The sequence below is a fragment of the Rhinoraja longicauda genome, chromosome 34, assembly GCF_053455715.1.
Source record: "Rhinoraja longicauda isolate Sanriku21f chromosome 34, sRhiLon1.1, whole genome shotgun sequence".
Taxonomy (NCBI): domain Eukaryota; kingdom Metazoa; phylum Chordata; class Chondrichthyes; order Rajiformes; family Arhynchobatidae; genus Rhinoraja; species Rhinoraja longicauda.
Window position 1 is genome coordinate 2,783,001 of NC_135986.1, and position 23,115 is coordinate 2,806,115.

At 52.2% G+C, this 23,115-nt stretch overlaps 1 protein-coding gene across 1 annotated transcript in view; it reads right to left on the bottom strand.

The window, feature by feature from the left end:
- wrap53 (WD repeat containing, antisense to TP53) overlaps positions 1-23,115 on the bottom strand; it is a 56,602-nt gene that overhangs the window by 1,783 nt on the left and 31,704 nt on the right. Inside the window, exons 2-11 of the mRNA XM_078427675.1 lie at positions 21,941-22,123; positions 20,419-20,929; positions 15,381-15,479; positions 11,779-11,892; positions 11,189-11,275; positions 8,739-8,829; positions 6,355-6,487; positions 4,405-4,613; positions 3,061-3,164; positions 190-333 (exon numbers count right to left, since the gene is read on the bottom strand). Coding sequence (XP_078283801.1) covers positions 190-333; positions 3,061-3,164; positions 4,405-4,613; positions 6,355-6,487; positions 8,739-8,829; positions 11,189-11,275; positions 11,779-11,892; positions 15,381-15,479; positions 20,419-20,750 — 1,313 coding nt within the window. The 5' untranslated portion in view covers positions 20,751-20,929; positions 21,941-22,123. The remainder of the gene's footprint in view (positions 1-189; positions 334-3,060; positions 3,165-4,404; positions 4,614-6,354; positions 6,488-8,738; positions 8,830-11,188; positions 11,276-11,778; positions 11,893-15,380; positions 15,480-20,418; positions 20,930-21,940; positions 22,124-23,115) is intronic.

The following is a 23,115-nucleotide window of genomic DNA, read 5'->3' on the forward strand; positions in this document are numbered from 1 at the left end:
TTGGCCATTTACCCCCCATCCATTGATCCCCCCTCCCCCGACACGGCCATTTACCCCCCCAACCACCCCCCCCATGGCCATTTAACCCCCCCGACCATCGATCCACCCCTCCCCCTCCCCCTCCCCTCCCGACACTTGGTGATTTACCCCCCTCAACCCCCCCTCGGCCGTTCCCCGCTGCGGACTCACCTGACCCCGTTGACGCAGTCCTGTTGGGTGTGGAGCTGCAGGAGGGGGGCCAGCACAGGCTCGGGGCCGAGGGAGGGGGGCTGCGTGACATCCCACACGGACACGGCTCCGTCCGTGTTGCCGCTCACCGCGTAGCGGCCGTAGCTGCGGGGAGAGAGAGAGAGCGCGACGTCAGGCGGGGCGGAGCGGCTGGGCAGGCCCTTCGGCCCGCGGCGCCCGTGCCTGGCACGAAGCAGAGTCGCACTGATCCCCCCCCCCCTCTCCCTCCACGCCCACGGTCCCCGTCCCCGTCCCATACGTGACGAGCGGAGGCGTCCGCCGCTCTCTCCGGCCGCGGCGTCCACGGGAGATGTCGAGACCCCGTCGGACGTGCGGGGAGCGCCCGGAGGAAACCCACGCGGTCACGGGAGAGAACGTGCAAAACTCCGCGCACACACGCACGCTCACACCTGCGTGCACACGCACTCACCCACACACGCACACTTATACATGTGTGAACACGCACTCACCCACACACACACTCACACCCACACGCACACATGCGTGCACGCACTCGCACTCACACGTGTGCACACTCACCCACACTCACGCACATGTGTGCACTCACCCACATGCTCGCACGCACACATGCGTGCACACACTCACACACATGCGTACTCACACACGCACTCACACTCACACACACACACACACACACACACGTGTGCACATACACACACACACAGGCAGCACCCAAGGTCAGGATGAAACCCGGGTATCTGACGCTGTGAGGCAACATTTCCACTGTGCTGGCCTTAATCATATCACTGCATTACATTAACATCCTTGGTGGCGCAGCGGTAGAGTTGCCGCCTTACAGCGAAAGCAGCACCGGAGACCCGGGTTCCATCCCGACTACGGGCGCTGTCTGCACGGAGTTTGTACGTTCTCCCCGTGACCTGCGTGGGTTTTCCCCGAGATCCTCGGTTTCCTCCCACACTCCAAAGGCGAACAGGTTTGTAGGTTAATTGGCTGAGTAAATGTAAAAATAGTCCCTAGTGTATGTAGGATAGTGTTAGTGCGCGGGGATCACTGGTCGGCGCAGACCCGGTGGGCCGAAAGGGCCTGTTTCCTCGCTGTATCTCTAAACCAAACTAAAAGTCCTCCACTGATGGAATAGCCTCGTTTTTACTGAGCACTTTAATGTAGTTTCCGTCAGGACTTGTTTGCTCAAGTTTTAAGTGACACTGCCTGATGGTCAGGGAGGTACCGAGCAAGCCGGGGGGGGGGGGGGGGGGGGGGGTGCTGCCTCTGAGGAAAAGTTGTGAGGTAGAGTTGTGAGGTAGAGTTGTGAGGTAGAGTTGTGAGGCAGAGTTGTGAGGTAGAGTTGTGAGGTAGTGTTGTGAGGTAGAGTTGTGAGGTAGTGAGGCAGAGTTGTGAGGTAGAGTTGTGAGGTAGTGAGGCAGAGTTGTGAGGTAGAGTTGTGAGGTAGTGAGGCAGAGTTGTGAGGTAGAGTTGTGAGGTAGTGAGGCAGAGTTGTGAGGTAGAGTTGTGAGGTAGAGTTGTGAGGCAGAGTTGTGAGGCAGAGTTGTGAGGCAGAGTTGTGAGGCAGAGTTGTGAGGCAGAGTTGTGAGGTAGAGTTGTGAGGTAGTGAGGTAGAGTTGTGAGGTAGTGTTGTCAGGTAGAGTTGCTGCCTCACAGCGCCTGAGACCCAGGTTTGATCCTGACTACGGGCGCCGTCTGTACGGAGTTTGCACGTTCTCCCCGTGACCTGCGTGGGTTTTCTCCAGGAGCTCCGGTTTCCTCCCACACTCCAGGTTTTGTAGGTTAATTGGCTTCTGTAAATTGTCCCTCGTGTGTGTCGGACGGAGCGAGCATGAACTATAAACGGGGGATCGCTGGTCGGCGCGGACTCGGTGGGCCGAAGGGCATGTTTCCGCGCTGTATCTCCAAACCAAAGTCAAGTCACGGCAAGGCAACTAACATCAAGTCAAGTAAAAATAGACACAAAATGCTGGAGTAACTCAGCGGGGCGGGCAGCATCTCTGGATGGAAGGGAAGAGATTGAACTTGTTTTCACCTTCCATCACAGTGAGGAAGGTGGAGGAGTCACTGCTGGATGTTCATGTTAAAATGTATTTTGTGTGTCCTGTTGCTTTTGATTGGTGCGACTGTACGGCAAAACAAATTCCTCGTATGTTGCAAAACGTACTTGGCTAATAAAGTATGATTATGACTATAGAAGGAATGGCTGATGTTTCAGATCTTGACCCGAAACGTCACCCATTCCTTCTCTCCAGAGATGCTGCCTGTCCCGCTGAGTTACTCCAGCATTTTGTGTCTGTCTTCGGTGTAAACCAGCACCTGCAGTTCCTTCCTGCACGAAAAGGCAACTAAAGTAAATGCAGAGGGATAGAAACATAGAAAATAGGTGTAGGAGGAGGCCATTCGGCCCTTCGAGCCAGCACCGCTATTCATTGTGATCACGGCTGACCATCCACAATCAGTAACCCGTGCCTGCCTTCTCCCCACACCCCTTGATTCCGCTAGCCCCCAGAGCTCTATCTAACTCTCTCTTAAATTCATCCAGTGATTTGGCCTCCACTGCCCTCTGTGGCAGAGAATTCCACAATTTCACAACTCTCTGGGTGATAAAGTTCCTTCTCACCTCAGTTTTAAATGGCCTCCCCTTTATTCTTAGACTGTGTGTGTGTGGCCCCTGGTTCTGGACTCCCCCAACATTGGGAACATTTTTCCTGCATCTACCTTTTATAATTGTATACGTCTCTATAAGATCCCCCTCTCATCCTTCTAAACTCCAGTGAATGTGGGGGGAGGGAGAGGAAAGGTGATCGGCGTCTCGGTACGGGAAGGAAGGACAAGAATACTCACAGCTCCAGGTCAAAGTACATTCGCTGGTTGGTGGTTGCCGAGCGTAACATGGAGAACAGCACCTTCCCGGGCTGCCGGAGGTCCCAGCACAGGATCTCGGGATCCTCGGGGGAAACACAACGTTACAGACACAATGAGCAGAGGGGAAAGATGGATCACGGCAGACAATGGGTGGCGCAGCGGTAGAGTTGCTGCCTTACAGCGAATGCAGCGCCGGAGACCCGGTTTCCATCTACGACTACGGGCGCTGTCCGTACGGAGATTGTGCGTTCTCCCCGTGACCTGCGTGGGTTTTCTCCGAGATCTTCGGTTTCCTCCCACACGAACAGGTTTGTATGTTAATTGGCTTGGTAAATGTAAAAAAAAAAATTGTCCCTAGTGGGTGTGGGATAGTGTTAGTGTGCGGGGATCGCTGGTCGGCGAGGACCCGGTGGGCCGAAAGGGCCTGTTTCCGCGCTGTATCTCTGAACTAAACTCAACAAGATAAGCCCTGAAGAAGGGTCCCCCGACCCGAAACGTCACCCATTCCTTTTCTCCAGAGATGCTGCCTGGCCCGCTGAGTTACGCCAGCATTTTGTGCCTAGTTTAGTTTTTAGTGTCTTAGTTTTAGAGATGCAGCGCGGAAACAGGCCCTTCGGCCCACCGGGCCTGTGCCGACCAGCGATGCCCACGCACTAACACTATCCTACGCACACTAGGGGACAATTTTTACATTTACCAAGCCAATTAACCTACAAACCTGCACGTCTTTGGAGTGTGGGAGGAAACTGAAGATCTTGGGGGGGGGAAAAACCCACGCAGGTCACGGGGAGAACGTACAAACTACGTACAGACAGCACCCGTAGTCGGGATCGAACCCAGGTCAATAGACAATAGGTGCAGGAGGAGGCCATTCGGCTCTTCGAGCCAGCACCGCCATTCAATGTGATCATGGCTGATCATCCTCAATTAGTACCCCGTTCATGCCTTCTCCCCATACCCCCTGACTCCGCTATCCTTAAGAGCTCTATCCAGCTCTCCCTTGAATGCATCAGAGAATTGACCTCCACTTGCTTTCTGAGGCAGAGAATTCCACAGATTCACGACTCTCTGACTGAAAAAGGTTTTTCCTCATCTCCGTTCTAAATGGCCTACCCCTTATTCTTAAACTGTGTGTGGCCCCTGGTTCTGGACTCCCCCAACATCGGGAACATGTTTCCTGCCTCTAACGTGTCCAACCCCTTAATAATCTTATACGTTTCGATGCATTCCGCTGTAGTGCGGCAACTCTGCCGTGCCGCCCTGGACTCGATGGGCCGAATGGCCTAATTCTACCCCCGACGCCCGATGACCTTATGAGCTTACCTTCCGCCCCCCAGTGTAGAGCAGGTTGCCATCCGGCGAGAAGAGCAGGTGGGTGACACCACCCCGGTGGCCCTGCAGCACGCTGAGCACCGTGCCCTCGTCCCGGGTGTACAGCCCCACTGTCTTGGTGTAGGAGGCACAGGCGTACAGGTCCTGCTCCGGGCTGAAGGCGATGCACGAGATGATGCCTGTTTGGCCCTGCCTCTTTGCTGCAGGGAAAGTGGGTTTAGTTTAGCCTAGTTTAGACATTCAGCGCGGGAACAGGCCGGCCCTTCGGCCCACCGAGTCCGCGCCGACCAGCGATCCCCGCACACGGCGCAGCGGTAGAGTTGCTGCCTTACAGCGAATGCAGCGCCGGAGACTCAGGTTCGATCCTAACCACGGGCGCCGTCTGTACGGAGTTTGTACGTTCTCCCCGTGACCTGCGTGGGTTTTCTCCGAGATCTTCGGTTTCCTTCCGCACTCCAAAGACGTGCGGGTTTGTAGGTTAATTGACTGGGTAAATGTAGAAATTGTCCCCAGTGGGTGTAGGATAGTGTTAGTGTGCGGGGATCGCTGGGCAGCGCAGTCTCGGTGGGCCTGTTTCCGCGCTGTATCTCTAAATCTAAATCTAAAAATCTAACACTTATCCTACACACACTTGGGACAATTTTACACATACACCAAGCAATTAACCTTCAAACCTGCACGTCTTTGGAGTGTGGGAGGAAACCGGAGATCTCGGGAGAAAACCAACGCGGTCACGGTTAGAACATACAAACTCCGTACAGACAGCGCCCGTGGTCAGGATGGAACCGGGTCTTCGGCGCTGCAAGCGCTGTAAGGCGGCGACTCTACCACTGCGCCACCGTGGCCGCCCACTGAGCGGGTCGAGCTGCTGCCTCACTGCGCCAGAGACTCTGGCTCCATCCCTGTCTGTGTGGAGTTTGCACGATCCCCTCGTGACCCGCGTAGGTTTTATCCAAGATCTTCGGTTTCCTCCCACGCTCCAAAGACGTACAGGTTTGCAAGTTAATCGGCATGGTATAAATGTATCAATGACAACATTGTCCCCGAGTGTGTAGGATGGTGTTAGTGTGCGGGGATCGCCAGTCGGCGCGGACTCAGTGGCCGAAGGGCCTGTTTCCGTGCTGTATCTCTAAACTAAACTAAAAAACACCCGGCAATTGCAATAAAATGAGAGGTAACGGTGACTGGACAGGTGTATTGGTACAGGTACTCCTCAGCTTACGATGTTTCGACTTACAATAGACAATAGGGCAGGAGGAGGCCACTCGGCCCTTCGAGCCTGTACGCACCGCCATTCAATGTGATCATGGCTGATCATTCTCAATCAGTACCCGTTCCTGCCTTCTCCCCATACCCCTGGCTCCGCTATCCTTAAGAGCTCTATCTAGCTCTCTCTTGAATGCATTCAGAGAATTGGCCTCCACTGCCTTCTGAGGCAGAGAATTCCACAGATTCACAACTCTCTGACTGAAAAAGTTTTTCCTCATCTCTGTTCTAAATGGCCGACCCCTTATTCTTAAACTGTGGCCCTGGTTCTGGACTCCCCCAACATTGGGAACATGTTTCCTGCCTCTAACGTGTCCAATCCCTTAATAATGTTATACGTTTCGATAAGATCCCCTCTCATCCTTCTAAATTCCAGTGTATACAAGCCTAGTCGCTCCAGTCTTTCAACATATGACAGTCCCGCCATTCCGGGGATTAACCTGGTGAACCTACGCTGCACGCCCTCAATAGCAAGAATATCCTTCCTCAAATTTGGGGACCCAAACTGCACACAGTACTCCAGGTGCGGTCTCACTAGGGCCCGGTACAACTGCAGAAGGAACGGAGCCCCATCGGAGCGCCTGTATTGGTTAATCTGCACCTTGTGGAGGTGCTTGGTGCAGGATTGTGTGGGGTGGGACCGTGTGGCGAGGATGGAGAGGGCGGGGCACCTACCCATCGTCGGCCTCTGCTCGCACTCCCGGCCGGGCCGAGACGTCTCGAACACCCGCACCATCTTGTCGAAGCCGCAGTAGAGCTGCTCACCGTCGGGCGTGAAGCAGAGGGAGTGAGCGGACGTCAGCTCGTCCTACCAACACAAGAGGGCGCAAGGGAGATGCAGGGGCGGCACGACATGGCGGGCGGGCGGGAAGGCCCGGCCTTTCACAACAATTGTTTACAGATTGGCAGATCACGCCACCACTGTGGGCCGGATATCAAGCACAACAAGTCGAGACCACAACCTTTCTCTCAAAGATAAGACGCAAAATACTGTGAACGGCTCGATTGCAAACACAAGAACACAAGAAAATAGGAGCAGGAGTAGGTCAACCGGCCCCTCGAGCCCGCTCCGCCATTCAATACGATCATGGCTGATCCCACCCCAACCCCCTTCCCACTATCGCCCTTCTTCCCACCCAAAAGAACCGTGTGATCTCCTGGGAGAGGCGAAAAACCGGATAAAAACCCAGGCCAATTTGGGAAAAAATATCGGGAATTCCTCTCCGACCCCAAGCTAGGCGATCGAAACTTGTCCAGGAGATTACTCAGGTCTTACTATACTAACCATAGCTCATGTCCACTTCCCTGCCCGCTCCCCGTAACCCCTAATTCCCTTGTCTATTAAAAAACAATCTATTTCCGTTTTAAATGTATTTAACGTTCCTGCTTCCACAGCTCCCTGAGGCAGCAAATTCCACAGACTAACCACCCTCTGAGTGAAGAAGTTTCTCCTCATCAGTTTTAAAAGAGCCCCTCTTATTCGAAGACTATGCCCCCTAGTTCTGGTCTCCCCGATCATCGGAAACATCTTTAGCCCATCCACCCGATCAAGGCCCCTCACGATCTTATACGTTTCAATAAGATCGCCTCTCATTCTTCTGAACTCCAATGAGAAAAGTCCCAACCTACTTAACCTTTCCTCATACGTCAACCCCCTCATCCCTGGAATTAACCGTGTAAAACCTTCTCTGCACTGCCTCCAGAGCAAGTACATCCTTTCTTAAATATGGACACCAAAACTGCACACAGTATTCCAAATGCGGCCATTACCAATACTGTATACAGCTGCAGCAAAACCTCCCTATTTTTATACTCTATCCCCTTGGCAATAAAGGCTAAGACTCCATTGGCCTTCCTAATCATTGCTGCACCTGCATACTAACTTTTTGTGATTCCTGTACTAGTACCCCCAGGACCCTTCGCGTTGTATTACCACGCAGCTCCTCCCCATTTAGAAAATAACTTGCTTTATGATTTTTTTTCTCCAAAAGGTGTATTGTCTTTCGGCTGCTGGATAGCACGCGACAAAAAAGCTCTTCGCTGTAGGAAGGAACTGCAGATGCTGGTTTACACCGTAGACACAAAATGCTGGAGTAACTCAGCGGGACAGGCAGCATCTCTGGGGAGAAGGAATGGGTGACGTTTCCGGTCAAACTGAAACGTCACCCATTCCTTCTCTCTGCCTGTCCGTCCGTCCTGCCGCCTGTCATAACAAGAGGAGTTGCGTATAGGAGCAAAGAGGTCCTTCTGCAGTTGTACAGGGCCCTAGTGAGACCGCACCTGGAGTACTGTGTGCAGTTTTGGTCTCCAAATTTGAGGAAGGATATGCTTGCTATTGAGGGCGTGCAGCGTAGGTTTACTAGGTTAATTCCCGGAATGGCGGGGCTGTCATATGTTGAAAGACTGGAGCGACTAGGCTTGTATACACTAGAATTTAGAAGGATGAGAGGAGATCTTATCGAAACGTATAAGATTATTAAGGGGTTGGACACGTTAGAGGCAGGAAACATGTTCCCAATGTTGGGGGGAGTCCAGAACAAGGGGCCACAGTTTAAGACTAAGGGGTAGGCCATTTAGAACGGAGATGAGGAAAAACCTTTTTCAGTCAGAGAGTTGTGAATCTGTGGAATTCTCTGCCTCAGAAGGCAGTGGAGGCCAGTTTTCTCTGAATGCATTCAAGAGAGAGCTAGATAGAGCTCTTAAGGATAGCGGAGTCAGGGGGTACGGGGAGAAGGCAGGAACGGGGTACTGATTGAGAATGATCAGCCATGATCACATTGAATGGCGGTGCGTACAGGCTCGAAGGGCCGAATGGCCTCCTCCTGCACCTATTGTCCATTGTCTGTCCCACTGAGTGACTTCAGCACTTTTTGTGCCTGCCTTCGGTTTAAAACCAGCATCTGCAGTTCGTCCCTGCACACCCCGGTACAGGCTCATGTCCAGCCCAGGATCGGGGTGGGGGTGCTCTGGGCAGGCTGACACCAACACCAACACCAACACCCCCCCGGGGAACGCAGACCAGGTGAACCCAGGGGCCGGCGGGGCCGGTGGAGACTCACCAGGTGGTTGTAGGGCCGGAAGGTGGCTCGCAGGTCTCCGTAGAAGGCGTCCCAGATGTGAATCGGGTTGTCGCGGCTGCTGCTGGCCAGGCTGTGGAGGGAACGGCGGTGGCATGGCGATTAGAAGCTGCGCCCCGTCCCCGCGCGGAAACAGGCCCTTCGGCCCACCGAGCCCGTGCCGACCGTCGACCCACGCACGCTCGCGCTATCCCGCACGCCTTTCTCTCAAAAGGCGGCACAGTGGCGCAGCGGTAGAGTTGCTGCCTTACAGCGAATGCAGCGCCAGAGACTCAGGTTCGATCCTGACTACGGGCGCCGTCTGTACGGAGTTTGTACGTTCTCCCCCGTGACCTGCGTGGGTTTTCTCCGAGATCTTCGGTTTCCTCCCACACTCCAAAGACGTACAGGTTTGTAGGTTAATTGACTGGGTAAATGTAAAAATTGTCCCTAGTGGGTGTAGGATAGTGTTAATGTGCGGGGATCGCTGGGCGGCGCCGACTCGATGGGCCGAAGAGCCTGTTTGCGCTGTATCTCTGTATCTGTATCTCACGCACTGGGGACAATTTTACCGAAGCCAATTAACCTACAAACTGCACGTCTTTGGAGCGTGGTGGGAGGAAACCGGCGATCCCGGAGAAAACGCCACGCGGGTCACGGGGAGAACATGCAAACGCCTTGCAGGCAGCACTCAAAGTCAGGAACAAACCTGGGTCTCTGGCGCTGTGAGGCAGCAGCTCTACCACTGTGCCACCGCACTGCCCTTACCTTAGAGGATACAGCGTGGAACCAGGCCCTTCAGCCCACCGAGTCCGTGCTGACCAGCGATCCCCCTGTATACCAGCACCACCCTGCACTCAGGCTCATGAGTCGTAGGAGCAGAAGTAGGCCATTCGGCCCATTGAGTCTACTCCGCCATTCAATCATGGCTGATCTATCTCTCTCTCCTAACCCCATTCCCTGCCTTCTCCCATAAACCCTGACATCCGTACTAACCAAGTATTTGCCAATTTCGCCTTCATAATAGCTAATGACGGCTCCACAGCCGTCTGTGGCAATGAGTCACCACCATCTGGCTGAAGAAATTCCCTCCTCATCTTTCTAAAGGTACGTCCTTTTATTCAGACGCTGTGCCCTCTGGTTCTGGACTCTCCCACTAGTGGAAACATCCTCTCCACATCCACTCCATCGAGGACATTTGCCAATTACCCGACAAACCTGCACGTCTTTGGAGTGTGGAGCGCCCGGAGAAAACCCACGGAATCACAGGGAGAACATGCGAACTCCACACAGACAGCAGTACCCGTAGTCAAGATTGAAACAGGGTCTCTGGCACTGTTGGGGCAGCAACTCTACCGCTGCACCACTGTACCGCCCACCTGGGCCCTTGGACTTATAGACTGTGGTTGAAAGCACAACCCACAAGGTTAACACACCGCTAGATGGGCGAGGACCCTTTCCGTCCAAACCTCTCCTGCTGGCCCGGCAACCCTCCCCCAACTGACGACCCATGGACCCGTTGCAATCAAATGGCGATCTCAAAATGGCGACCCTACCCCAACTGACAACCCATGGACCCCTTGCAATCAAATGGCGATATCAAAATGGCGACCCTCCCCCAACTGCGGATCCGGCGGCCATCTTACCGTTGTGGCGCAAGATGAACACGTAAGTATTAGATCAACGGGCCCCAACTTCGCAGGCACAGATCCGGAAGTTTAAAAAGTGATTTATTAAAGTTTAGAAAGTGAATGATATTGGTACTTATTGTGTTGGTTCCTATGTTTGTGCGATTGTTTTTGGAAGATTTGCACTGATGCACTGTTTCAGATGTAGCACTTCTAATTTTGTTGTACTGTTCGTACAATGACAATAAAGGCATATTATTATTATTATTATTATTGAATAACTTTTAAAATATAACAACCATTTGCACTGTAGGCCAATGGTGTGTAAGGTGGGCCTAAAATTGTTGTGCTATCGTGCACCGTTTTGGATGTATTTCAGGAACAAATATGCAAGAAGAGAGTTTTAGTAATATACTAGGCCAAGTGGACCTGTTGGGCTCAAACCTCTACTGCATTGGTGCAGCACCCTCTCCTCTCCTCCCACCCTCCCCTCCCCACCCCCCACTCCATCCCCCTCAACCCCCCCTTATCCTCCCTCCTTCCTCCCCCTCCCTCCCTAGGAGATAGATTTAAACTTTAAAATGTGAATAGCTTTAAAAATATAACGCCGATTTCAATTAAACTTCTTCCATTAGCACCAAAGGGACGACGGTGAGTAAGGTGGGCCTAAAATTGTCACACTATCGTGTACCGTTTTGCCTGTAGTTCAGGAACAAACAAACAAACAAGAGGACAGATAGATAGATAGATGGATGGATGGATGGATGGGTGGGTGGGTGGGTGGGTGGGTGGATGGATGCAGCATGTTGAAGATTCACAACTTACAAGCAGGTTTCAGGAGCCATTGAAGACATGACAGGGAACCAGCAATAATCATAGATGGTATCTCCCTCAGCCATCCGCAGCACTGGCCTCTGCAAAGACAGACGGTGGCATCAAACAGCACGAACTAGACACAAGATGGTGAGTATTGACCAACGATGGACACACAAAGCTGGGGTAACTCAGCGGGACAGGCAGCATCTCTAGCTTAGTTTTTTAGTTTAGTTTAGTTAGAGATACAGCGCTGAAACAGGCCCTTTCGGCTCCACCGGGTCCGCGCCGACCAGCGATCCCCGCACATTTAACACCATCCTACACCCACTAGGGACAATTTTTACATTTACCAAGCCAATTAACCTACAAACCTGCACGTCTTTGGACTGTGGGAAGAAACAGAAGATCTCGGAGAAAACCCACGCAGGTCGCGGGGAGAACGTACGAACTCCGTACAGACAAGCACCCGTAGTCGGGATTGAACCCGGGTCTCCGGCGCTGCATTCGCTGTAAGGCAGCGGACTCTACCGCCGCGCACCGTGACCGCCCAGGGTCCGGGAGAAACGTGCAGAGCTCAGCTAAACCTGGAGTTGAGAAACACCCACCATTTCAGCAGAACATTGCACCTCATTTCGTACAGCTCTGAGGGAGGTTGAAAGATTCTCAGGGTGTTGTCAGCGCTGTTGGTCAGGATACAGGAACCATCAGGTGCCCTAGGTTGGGAGAAGACTAGTCAGTAACAGAGGCTTCCATTTAATCCCACGCACACTGGTGCGTAATTATCCACACATTTAAAAAATATATAGTTTTAGAGATACAGCGCGAAAACAGGCCCTTCGGCCCACCGGGTCCGCACCGACCAGCGATCCCCGCATACTAGCACTACCCAACACCCACGAGGGACAATCTTTACATTTACCAAGCCAATTAACCTACGAACCCGCACGTCTATGGAGTGTGGGAGTAAACCGAAGATCTCGGAGAAGAACCCACGCAGTTCAGGGGGAGAACGTGCAAAGTCCGTACAGACAGCGCCCGTAGTCGAATCGAACCCGGGTCTCCGGCGCGGTGAGGCAGCAACTCTACCGCTGCGCCAGCCCACTAACCTATCGCTTATTAGACTACGGGTTTGCAGGACATCCTGAAACCAGTAAGGACCAGGGTATTTTATTTATACCACCTCAAGAGTTCTTCCAAAACGCTTTGTCCAGTCTCCGAAACCTGCTCCAGTGCTGCCCGTGGTTTATGCACCCACTGGGGTGCTGAGGCTAAATAACGGACAATTCAGATCAGTCTTTTAATCCGTCTTTCCCCCCTCCCCTCCAGCCCCGCGCCCCCCCCACATCCCAACCCAGGAGCCATTTAGAACTATAGACAATAGGTGCAGGAGCGGGCCATTACACCTTTGAGCCGGCACCGCCACTCGATATGATCACGGTTGATCATTCAAAATCAGTACCTCCATTCCGACTCTTTCCCCCCATATCCCTTGATTCTGTTAGCCCCAAGAGCTAATTCTAACTCTCTCTTGAAAACATTCCAGTGAATTAGAAACATAGAAAATAGGTGCAGGAGTAGGCCATTCGGCCCTTCGAGCCTGTACGCACCGCCATTCAATATGATCATGGCTGATCATCCAACTCAGTATCCCGTACCTGCCTTCTCTCCATACCCCCTGATCCCTTTAGCCACAAGGGCCACATCTAACTCCTTCTTAAATATAGCCAATGAACTGGCCTCAACTACCTTCTGTGGCAGAGAATTCCACAGACTCACCACTCTCTGTGTGAAGAAATGTTTTCTCATCTCGGTCCTAAAAGACTTCCCCCTTATCCTTCAGCTGTGACCCCTGGTTCTGGACTTCCCCAACATCGGGAACAATCTTCCCACATCTAGCCTCTCCAACCCCTTAAGATTGGCCTCCACTGCCTTCTTTGGCAGAGAATTCCACAGATTCACAACTCTCTGGGTGAAAAGGTTTTTCCTCATCTCAGCCCCTAAGTGGCTGACAACCTTATTCTTGAACTGTGGACCCCCTGGTTCTGGACTCCCCCCAACATCGGGAACATTTTTCCTGCATCTAGCCTGTCCAATCCCTTAAGATCCCCTCTCATCCTTCTAAATTCCAGTGAATTTCTGGAGAATCTCTGGAGAAAAAGGAATGGGTGACGTTTCGGGGTCGAGACCCTCAGACCGAGAGTCGGGGGAAGGGAAAGGAGAGATATAGACGGTGATGTAGAGAGATATAGAACGGCACGGTGGCGCAGCGGTTAGAGTTGCCGCCTTACAGCGAATGCAGCGCCGGAGACCCGGGTTCCATCCCGACTGCGGGCGCTGTCTGTACGAAGTTTGTAGGTTCTCCCTGTGACCTGCGTGGGTTTTCTCCGAGATCTTCGGTTTCCTCCACACTCCAAAGACGTGCGGGTTTATAGGTTAATTGGCTTGGTAAATGTAAAAATTGTCCCTAGTGTGTGTGGGATGGTGTTAGTGTGCGAGGATCGCTGGTCGGCGCCGACCCGGTGGGCCTGTTTCCGTGTTGTATCTCTAATGTGTGCAGTTTTGGTCTCTAAATTTGAGGACGGATATTCTTGCTATTGTGGGCGTGCAGCGTAGTTTTACTAGGTTAATTCCCGGAATGGCGGGACTGCCATATGTTGAAAGACTGGAGCGACTAGGCTTGTATACACTGGAATTTAGAAGGATGAGAGGAGATCTTATCGAAACGTATAAGATTATTAAGGGGTTGGACACGTTAGAGGCAGGAAACATGTTCCAATGTTGGGGGAGTCCAGACCCAGGGGCCACACAGTTTAAGAATAAGGGGTAAGGCCATTTAGAACTGAGATGAGGAAAAACTTTTTCAGTCAGAGAGTTGTGAATCTGTGGAATTCTCTGCCTCAGAAGGCAGGTGGAGGCCAATTCTCTGAATGCATTCAAGGAGAGAGCTGGATAGAGCACTTAAGGATAGTGGGAGTCAATAGACAATAGGACAATAGGTGCAGGAGTAGGCCATTCAGCCCTTCGACCCAGCACCGCCATTCAATGCGATCATGGCCTGATCACTCTCAATCAGTACCCCGTTCCTGCCTCTCCCCCCTCACTCCGCTATCCTTAAGAGCTCTATCCAGCTCTCTCTTGAAAGCATCCAACGAACTGGCCTCCACTGCCTTCTGAGGCAGAGAATTCACACCTTCACCACTCTCTGACTGAAAAAGTTCTTCCTCATCTCCGTTCATAAATGGCCTACCGCTTATTCTTAAACTGTGGCCCCTTGTTCTGGACTCCCCCAACATTGGGAACATGTTTCCTGCCTCTAATGTGTCCAATCCCCTAATTATCTTATATGTTTCAATAAGATCCCCCCTCATCCTTGTAAAATTCCAGTGTATACAAGCCTAATTGCTCCAGCCTTTCAACATACGACAGTCCCGCCATTCCGGGAATCAACCTAGTGAACCTACGCTGCACGCCCTCAATAGCAAGAATATCCTTCTTCAAATTTGGAGACCAAAACTGCACACAGTACTCCAGGTGCGGTCTCACCAGGGCCCGGTACAACTGTAGAAGGACCTCTTTGCTCCTATACTCAACTCCTCTTGTTACGAAGGCCAACATTCCATTGGCTTTCTTCACTGCCTGCTGTACCTGCATGCTTCCTTTCAGTGACTGATGCACTAGGACACCCAGATCTCGTTTGAACATCCCCTCTTCCTAACTTGACACCATTCAGATAATAATCTGCCTTTCTATTCTTACTTCCAAAGTGAATAACCTCACACTTATCTACATTAAACTGCATCTGCCATGTATCCGCCCACTCCCACAACCTGTCCAAGTCACCCTGCAGCCATATTGCATCTTCCTCACAATTCACACTACCCCCAGCTTAGTATCATCTGCAAATTTGCTAATGGTACTTTTAATCCCTTCATCTAAGTCATTAAGTCAGGGGGTATGGGGAGAAGGCAGGAACGGTGGTACTGATTGAGAATGATCAGCCATGATCACATTGAATGGCAGTGCGGGCTCGAAGGGCCGAATGGCCTCCTCCTGCACCTATTGTCTGTTGTCTATTGTCTAAACTGGAAAAAAAAAATGTAAGCCCAGTCGATCCATTCTTTCATTGTACGTCAGGCGGTTATTCTTTCACGGGTCCTGGAGTGTCAGGAGCAGGCCATCCCTCTCGCTCTCTGCCACTTACCACTTGCACCCTATCAGGAAGTTCTCCGTCGTGCCGGCGTACTCCTCCCAGGCCCCCACGAGGAACTGGGGCTCTTGACTGAAGTTGTACTCAACCGGGCTGCATGGAGCAGAAAACAACAGGCTCAGTCACACTCTGCTTGGTCGCGCTGCAGAGCGGAAAACAGCAACAATATTCACCCTTGCTATCGAGGGAATGCAGCGTAGGTCCCGGGATGGCGGGACTGTCGTACGTTGAAAGAATGGAGCGACTGGAATTTGTACACGCTGGAATTTAGAAGGATGAGAGGGGGATCTTATTGAAACATATAAGATTATTAAGGGATTGGATACGCGAGAGGCAGGAACATGTTTCTGCCCTTCTTACTTAAGTCCATACTCCGCCACCTCCAGTTTAAATTCCATTTGGAATATTTTGGAGGACCAAGAACCAAGTTCCCGATGTTGGGGGAGTCAGACCAGGGGTCACACAGTTTAAGAATAAGGGGGGGGGGGGGGGGGGGGGGGGGGGGGGGAGGCCATTTAGAACGAAGATGAGGAGATGAGGAAAAACATTTTCACCCAGAGAGTTTGTGAATCTGTGGAATCTCTGCCTCAGAAAGGCAGTGGAGGGCAATTCTCTGGATGCTTTCAAGAGAGAGTTAGATAGAGCTCTTAAAGATGGCGGCGTGGAGGCTAATTCACTGGATGAATTTAAAAGTGAGTTAGATAGAGCTCTGGGGGGCAGTGGAATCAAGGATACGGAGAGAAGGCAGGAACAGGGCACTGATTGTGGATGGTCAGTCATGATCAGGGTGAATGGCGGGTGCTGGCGCGAAGGGCCGAATGGCCTCTTCCTGCGCCTGTAGACAGGCAACTCATTCCACTCGAACAGTGAAAGGCCCGGATAGAGTGGGATGTGGAGAGGATGTTTCCACTAGTGGGAGAGTCTACGACCAGAGGGCACAGCCTCAGAATTAAAGGACGTTCCTTTAGGAAGGAGATGAGGAGGAATTCCTTCGGTCAGAGGGCGGTGAATCTGTGGAATTCATTGCCACAGAGGTTTGTGGAGACATAGTCAATGGATTTTTTTAAGACAGAGACAGATAGATTCTTATTTAACAAGGAACTGCAGATGCTGGTTTAAACCGAAGATAGTCACGAAAAATTGGAGTAACTCAGCGGATCGGGCAGCATCTCTGGAGAGAAGGAATTGCGTGATGTTTCAGGTCGAGACCCTTCTTCAGACTCTAGATAGTTTCTTGATTAGTACGGGTGTCAAGGTTTATGGGGAGACAGCAGGAGATTGGGGTTGTGAGAGAAAGATAGATCAGCCATGATTGAATGGCGGAGTAGACTTGATGGGCTGAATGGCCTAATGCTGCTCCCATCTCTAATGAACTTATGAACATCCTACACAACTAGGGAACTATCTACATCATTGGTGACCGTCGGACTATCTTTGATCGTACTTACTGGCTAAACCTTGCTCTAAACGTTATTCTCTTATCATGTAAGGGCGGTCACGGTGGCGCAGCGGGTAGAGCTGCTGCCTTAGTGAATGCAGCGCCGGAGACCCGGGTTCCATCCTGACCACGGGTGCTGTCTGTACGGAGTCTGTACGTTCTCCCCGTGACCTGCGTGGGTTTTCTCCGAGATCTTCGGTTTCCTCTCACACTCCAAAGACGTGCAGTTTGTAGGTTAATTGGCTTGGTAAATGTTAAAAAAATTGCCCCTAGTGGGTGTAGGATAGTGTGTGTGCGGGGATCGCTGGTCGGCGCGGACCTGGTGGGCCGAAAGGGCCTGTTTCCGCGCTGTATCTCTAAAACTAAAACTAAATGTTTCAGACCATCAGTCTGAAGAAGGGTCTCGACCCGAAACGTCACGCATTCCTTCTCTCCAGTCTGTGTGAGGTACAGCCATTACAGGCATCACCCAACACTACGACTATAGAGATACAACATGGAAACAGGCCCTTCGGCCCACCGAGTCCGTGCCGACCAGCGATCCCCGCAAACGAGCGTTATCCTACACAGTGACAATTTACAATTTTACTGAAGATAGTCACAAAAAAATTGGAGTAACTCAGCGGGTCGGGCAGCATCTCTGGAGAGAAGGAATGCGTGATGTTTCGGGTCGAGACCCTTCTTCAGACTCTAGAAAGGCAATTTCACTGCCTTAGAGTGTGGGAGGAAACCGGAGGTCCCGGAGAAAACGGAGAGAAGGCAGGAACGGGGGTACTGATTGTGGATGGTCAGTCATGATCAGAGCGAATGGCGGTGCTGGCGCGAAGGGCCGAATGGGTCACGGGGAGAACGTACAAACTCCGTACAGACATGGTCGGGATGGAACCCGGGTCTCTGGCGCTGGAGGTAGCAGCAACTCTACCGCTGCGCCATGTTTGCGCTCCCAGCCCCATCACACAGAGGGGAAGTAGAGAAGCTTTAGGAGATGTGTTGGATGGAACTGCAGTTGCTGGTTTAAACTGAAGATGGACACAAAAAGCCGGAGTAACTCAGTGGATCAGAGGGCATCTCTGGAGAGAACTGTGTACTGTGTGCAGTTTTGGTCTCCAAATTTGAGGATGGGTATTCATGCTATTGAGGGCGTGCAGCGTAGGTTTACTAGGTTAATTCCCGGAATGGCGGGACTGTCATATGTTGAAAGACTGGAGCGACTAGGCTTGTATACACTGGAATTTAGAAGGATGAGAGGGGATCTTATCGAAACGTATAAGATTATTAAGGGGTTGGACACGTTAGAGGCAGGAAACGTGTTCCCAATGTTGGGGGAGTCCAGAACAAGGGGCCACACAGTTTAAGAATAAGGGGTAGGCCATTTAGAACTGAGATGAGGAAAAACCTTTTTCAGTCAGAGAGTTGTGAATCTGTGGAATTCTCTGCCTCAGAAGGCCGTGGAGGCCAATTCTCTGAATGCATTCAAGAGAGAGCTGGATAGAGCTCTTAAGGATAGCGGAGTCAGGGGGTACGGGGAGAAGGCAGGAACGGGGGTACTGATTGAGAATGATCAGCCGTGATCACATTGAATGGCGGTGCTGGCTCGAAGGGCCGAATGGCCTCCTCCTGCACCTATTGTCTATTGCCTATTGAGAAGGAATAGGTGACGTTTCGGGTCGAGGACCCTTCTTCAGAGTAACTCTGAACACAGTGGTGAAAGGGTCAAGACTGGGGAGAGGCTGTGAGGGACATTTACCAGATCAACCTCCGAGATGCAGAGGGAGCTGAGGCCACAGCTGCTCCCCGTACACCTGCGATTTGTTGGAACCGTTTTAAAGAACTGCAACACGGGTGACGGGCCAAATTGCCTCCCTCGTGTTTAGTTTTAAAAGCTGCAGTTTGTGTCGTCAATCTGCCGACTCTGCGGCCAAGTTTCAAGTTCTAACTGGAGAGTTCGGTAGAATCTAGCGTTCAGGGGCACCGAAAGGTTGCGTTGGTCAAGCCTCCGTGTCTCGAGTGAGGTGACCTTCTTCACTAAAGGACGCAGCGTGCAGGAGTAACTCAGCGGGTCAAGGAGAACGTGAGTCGCCGACGTTTCACGAGTTATAGGAGTAGAATTAGGCCATTGGGCCCATCCAGTACACTGCTGCATTCAATCATGGCTGATCTCTGCCTCCCAATCCCATTCTCCTGCCTTCTCCCCCATCACTCCATGATCATCCGTGGTCACAATGAATGGCGGTGCCGGCTCGAAGGGCCAAAGGGCCTCCTCCTGCACCTATTTTCTATATTAACCCTCGACGCCCGTTCTAATTGAGAATTTGTCTATCTCTGCCTTAAAAATATCCACTGACTTGGCCTCCACAGCCGTCTGTGGCAATGAGTTCCACAAATTAACTACCCCGTGACTGAAGAAGGGTTGGGACCCTTCTTCAGACTGGTTGTGGGGGAGAGGCGGGACAAAACACGGCAGTTGACATATTGACACAGGTGAGGGTCAGGTTGACAGGCAGATGGTCCTTCACTGTGGCGCGGTGAGTCCCACAGCATCAGAGACCCGGGTTCAACCCTGTCCTCGTGTGCTGTTTGTGTGCAGTCCCCTGGATGCTCCGGTCTCCTCCCACACCGCAAAGACGCGGGGGTCTGTAGGTTAGTTGGCCTTCTGTAACACTGGCCCAAGCGTGTAAGGAATGGATGTGAAAGTGGGATAACATAGGACTAGTGTGAACGGGCGATCGATGGTCGGCGTGGACTCGGTGGGCAGAAGGGCCAGTTTCCATGCTGTGTCGAATAAGCATCAATCAGTTTATGCATCAGTTCTGTTACGTCAGCAGAGAGGTCAGAGGAGCATTATTACGTATTAAAATAGCAGCACCTGGAGAGAGCCCACACAGAACGTACGAACTCCACACACACATACACACACAGGGACACGGACACACACGAACAGACAGGTACACATACACACGCACACACACAGGTACACACACTAACACGCACGCACACACGCACAGAAATGCAGACATGTATGCACACAGGCATGCAGACACGCACTCACTGACATGCACAGACACGAGTGCAGACACGCACGCACTGACATGCACAAATGCATACGCACCGATTTGCAGACATGCAAACAGACACGCACGCACTGACATGCATAGACACACACGTAAGCACTGACATGCACAGATACGTACCCACACACAGACTGACATGCAGATACACAGGCACACACGCAGACATGCACCCACGGACACGCACGCACTGATATGCAGATACACACACACGCACTGACATGCAGATATGCATGCAGACTTGCACGCACGCACAATGACATGCATAGACATGTACACAGACATGCGTGTACAGTGACACTCATGCTCGTACATAGATAGGCACGCATGCACACACACAGGCACACACGGACGCACACCCCCGAGGTCAGGATGGAATCCTTGTTGCTGGAGCTGTGAGGCAGGAGTTCTCGCCGCTGCTCCACTGCGTAGCTGCGACCATCGCAGACACGTCCCCGCTCTGCAGCGACCATCGCAGACACGTCGCAGCGCTGCGGGCTGTGACGCTTCAGGGCGGGTTACTCACCAGTAAACGCTGCCACCCTGCTTGCAGGGCTCCAGGTCGCCTGCGGGGTCCGCGCCGGCTTCGTAGAGCTCGCCTCCGTCCAGCCACCGGTGCTCCGGGTAGTCGGGGACGTCGAGGGGACCGTGGCCCCCGGCCCCGTCTTTCCCCGTCACCGGTGCGCGCGTGGCCGCTCCTGCTGCGGCCTGGGAGCTCGGCATGGGGTGGTCGCTGCCGGTCGGCGCCGGGGAGCAGCCGCCCATCGCTGCCAGCCTGGGGGCCTTGGCCGGGGGCTCAGCCGCGGCCGGTGCCGGGTCGTCGCCGGGGTGGGGCCCGCCGGCTGTGTCCGTCGCCATGGTCCCCGCGCCGTCACAGGGCTTTGGTGCGACCAGGGTAGCGCTTTTTAAAGTTTTTGGATCTCTTCCTGGAGGCCGTGTGCTGGTAGACGGTGGAGGCCTTGTGCCGGGGCACCGTATTCATCACCGCGGACAGCGGCGGCTCAACCGTGACCGCACTGGACTGGAGCAGCAGACAGCTGGGGGAAGAGGGAACACTCTGTCAGTGCACCGTACTCCAGCACAGCCTCACCCACACCACTAGATTACAGCAGTGCTTCTTAAACTATATCACTGTCATTCACCCCTGAGTCTTTATCGCAAAATTTCATTCACCACCGATATACTTCCCAGCTCTCCCACTAGTCTCCCTGTCTCCAACTACATTCTATCTTTGTCCCGCCCCAGTAAATATAAACAGTAAATAGTCAAGGGCCAAGAAATTATCCTGGGATACTCCACCTGTGATGTTCTACCAGCGGACAAAGACCCATTTGTTCCGACTCACTGCTTTCCACATCATATCCATCCTAGCACACTCCCCCACCCCATAAACGAGTTCATATGTAGGAACAAAGAACTGCAGATGCTGGTTAAAACACAAAAGGACACGAAGCTAGACACAAAACGCTGGAGTAACTCAGCCGGGACAGGCTGCATCTCTGGAGGGAAGGAATGGGTGATGTTTCGGGTCAATAGACAATAGACAATAGGTGCAGGAGGAGGCCATTCGGCCCTTCGAGCCAGCACCGCCATTCAATGTGATCGTGGCTGATCATTCTCAATCAGTACCCTGTTCCTGCCCTCTCCCCGTACCCCCTGACTCCGCTATCCTTAAGAGCTCTATCTAGCTCTCTCTTGAATGCATTCAGAGAATTGGCCTCCACTGCCTTCTGAGGCAGAGAATTCCACGACATCCGTCTGAAGAAGGGTCTCGACCCGAAATGTCACCCGTCCCTTCTCTCCAGAGATGCTGCCTGACCCGCTGAGTTACTCCAGCATTTTGTTAAAACCTTCAATTTTAATCAGCATCTGCAGTTTTTTTTTCCTACACCTAAAATAAAGCTATCTCTAAAAAATGGTCCATATCCCTCCAAACCCTGCTTATTCGTGCGCCCAGCTGGAAGCCTTTGAAACACCTCGATCGTGTCGGCCTCCCCTCGCCCTTCCTGGCACCCACCACCCTCGAAACGGGCAAGGCAAGCACTTACCACGAGTGCAAACACACAATCACGGCGCTGGGATGGAGGAGAATCAGTACAAAGAGTCCTTGTCTTCTTCAGGCAACAAGACAGATGCAGGGAACGATGATCGAATGCCAGTGATCAGTTGCCACCAGCCATTTACAGGGGCAGAATTCTCGGATGCCTTTATATATCCCCGTGCCTTGGTTCCTGAAAGAAAAGAATATTCACCTTAAAAAATATATCATTTTTCTTAAACTAGTGTCAATCACTGCTGGGGAAAAAATAAAGTGAAAAAAGTAAGTTCAGTTTTGGGTAGAGCTGCTGCCTCACAGCGCCAGAGACCCGGGTTCGATCGTGACCACAGGAGCCGTCTGCATGGAGTTTGCATGCTCCCCCTGTGACTGCGTGGGTTTCTTCCGGGTACTCCGGTTTCCTCCCAACTCCACAAAGACCTGCGGATTTGTAGGTTAAATGCCCCTCTGTAAATTGTTCCCTCGCGTGCAGGGAGTGGATGAGATAGTGGGATAACATAGAACTAGTGTTTATAAGAAAATAACTGCAGATGCTGGTACAAATCTGGTCAGTCTGAAGAAGGGTCTCGACCCGAAACGTCACCCATTCCTTCTCTCCTGAGATGCTGCCTGACCTGCTGAGTTACTCCAGCATTTTGTGAATAGAACTAGTGTTTGGCCCATATCCCTCTAAATCCGAAGTCTGAAGGGTCTCGACCCGAAACGTCACCCATTCCTTCTCTCCAGAGATGCCGCCCGACCCGCTGAGTTACTCCAGCTTTTTGTGTCTATCTTCCCTCCAAACCTTTCCTATCAGGTTCCAATATCCTCTGATTCTTGATTCTCGTACACTGAGTAAAAGACTCTGTGCGTTTGCCCTATCTGTTCCCCCTCATGCTTTTTATACCCCTCTGTAAGGTCACCTCACCCCTCAGCGTCCTGCACGCCAAGGAATGGAGTCCTAGCCTGCCCAACCGTCCTGCAGCTCAGACCCTCAAATCCCAGCTGCATCCTTGTAAATTTTCTCTGTGCCTTTCCAGTTTAATGACGTTGGTTCCTCTAGCAGGGTGACTAAAACTAAACACAATACTCCAAATGCGGCCAATGTCTTGTACAACTGTAGCGTAGTAGTAACATGGTAACTGTGGAATAAAATTCTAGACAAGGCACAAAATGCTGGAGTAACTC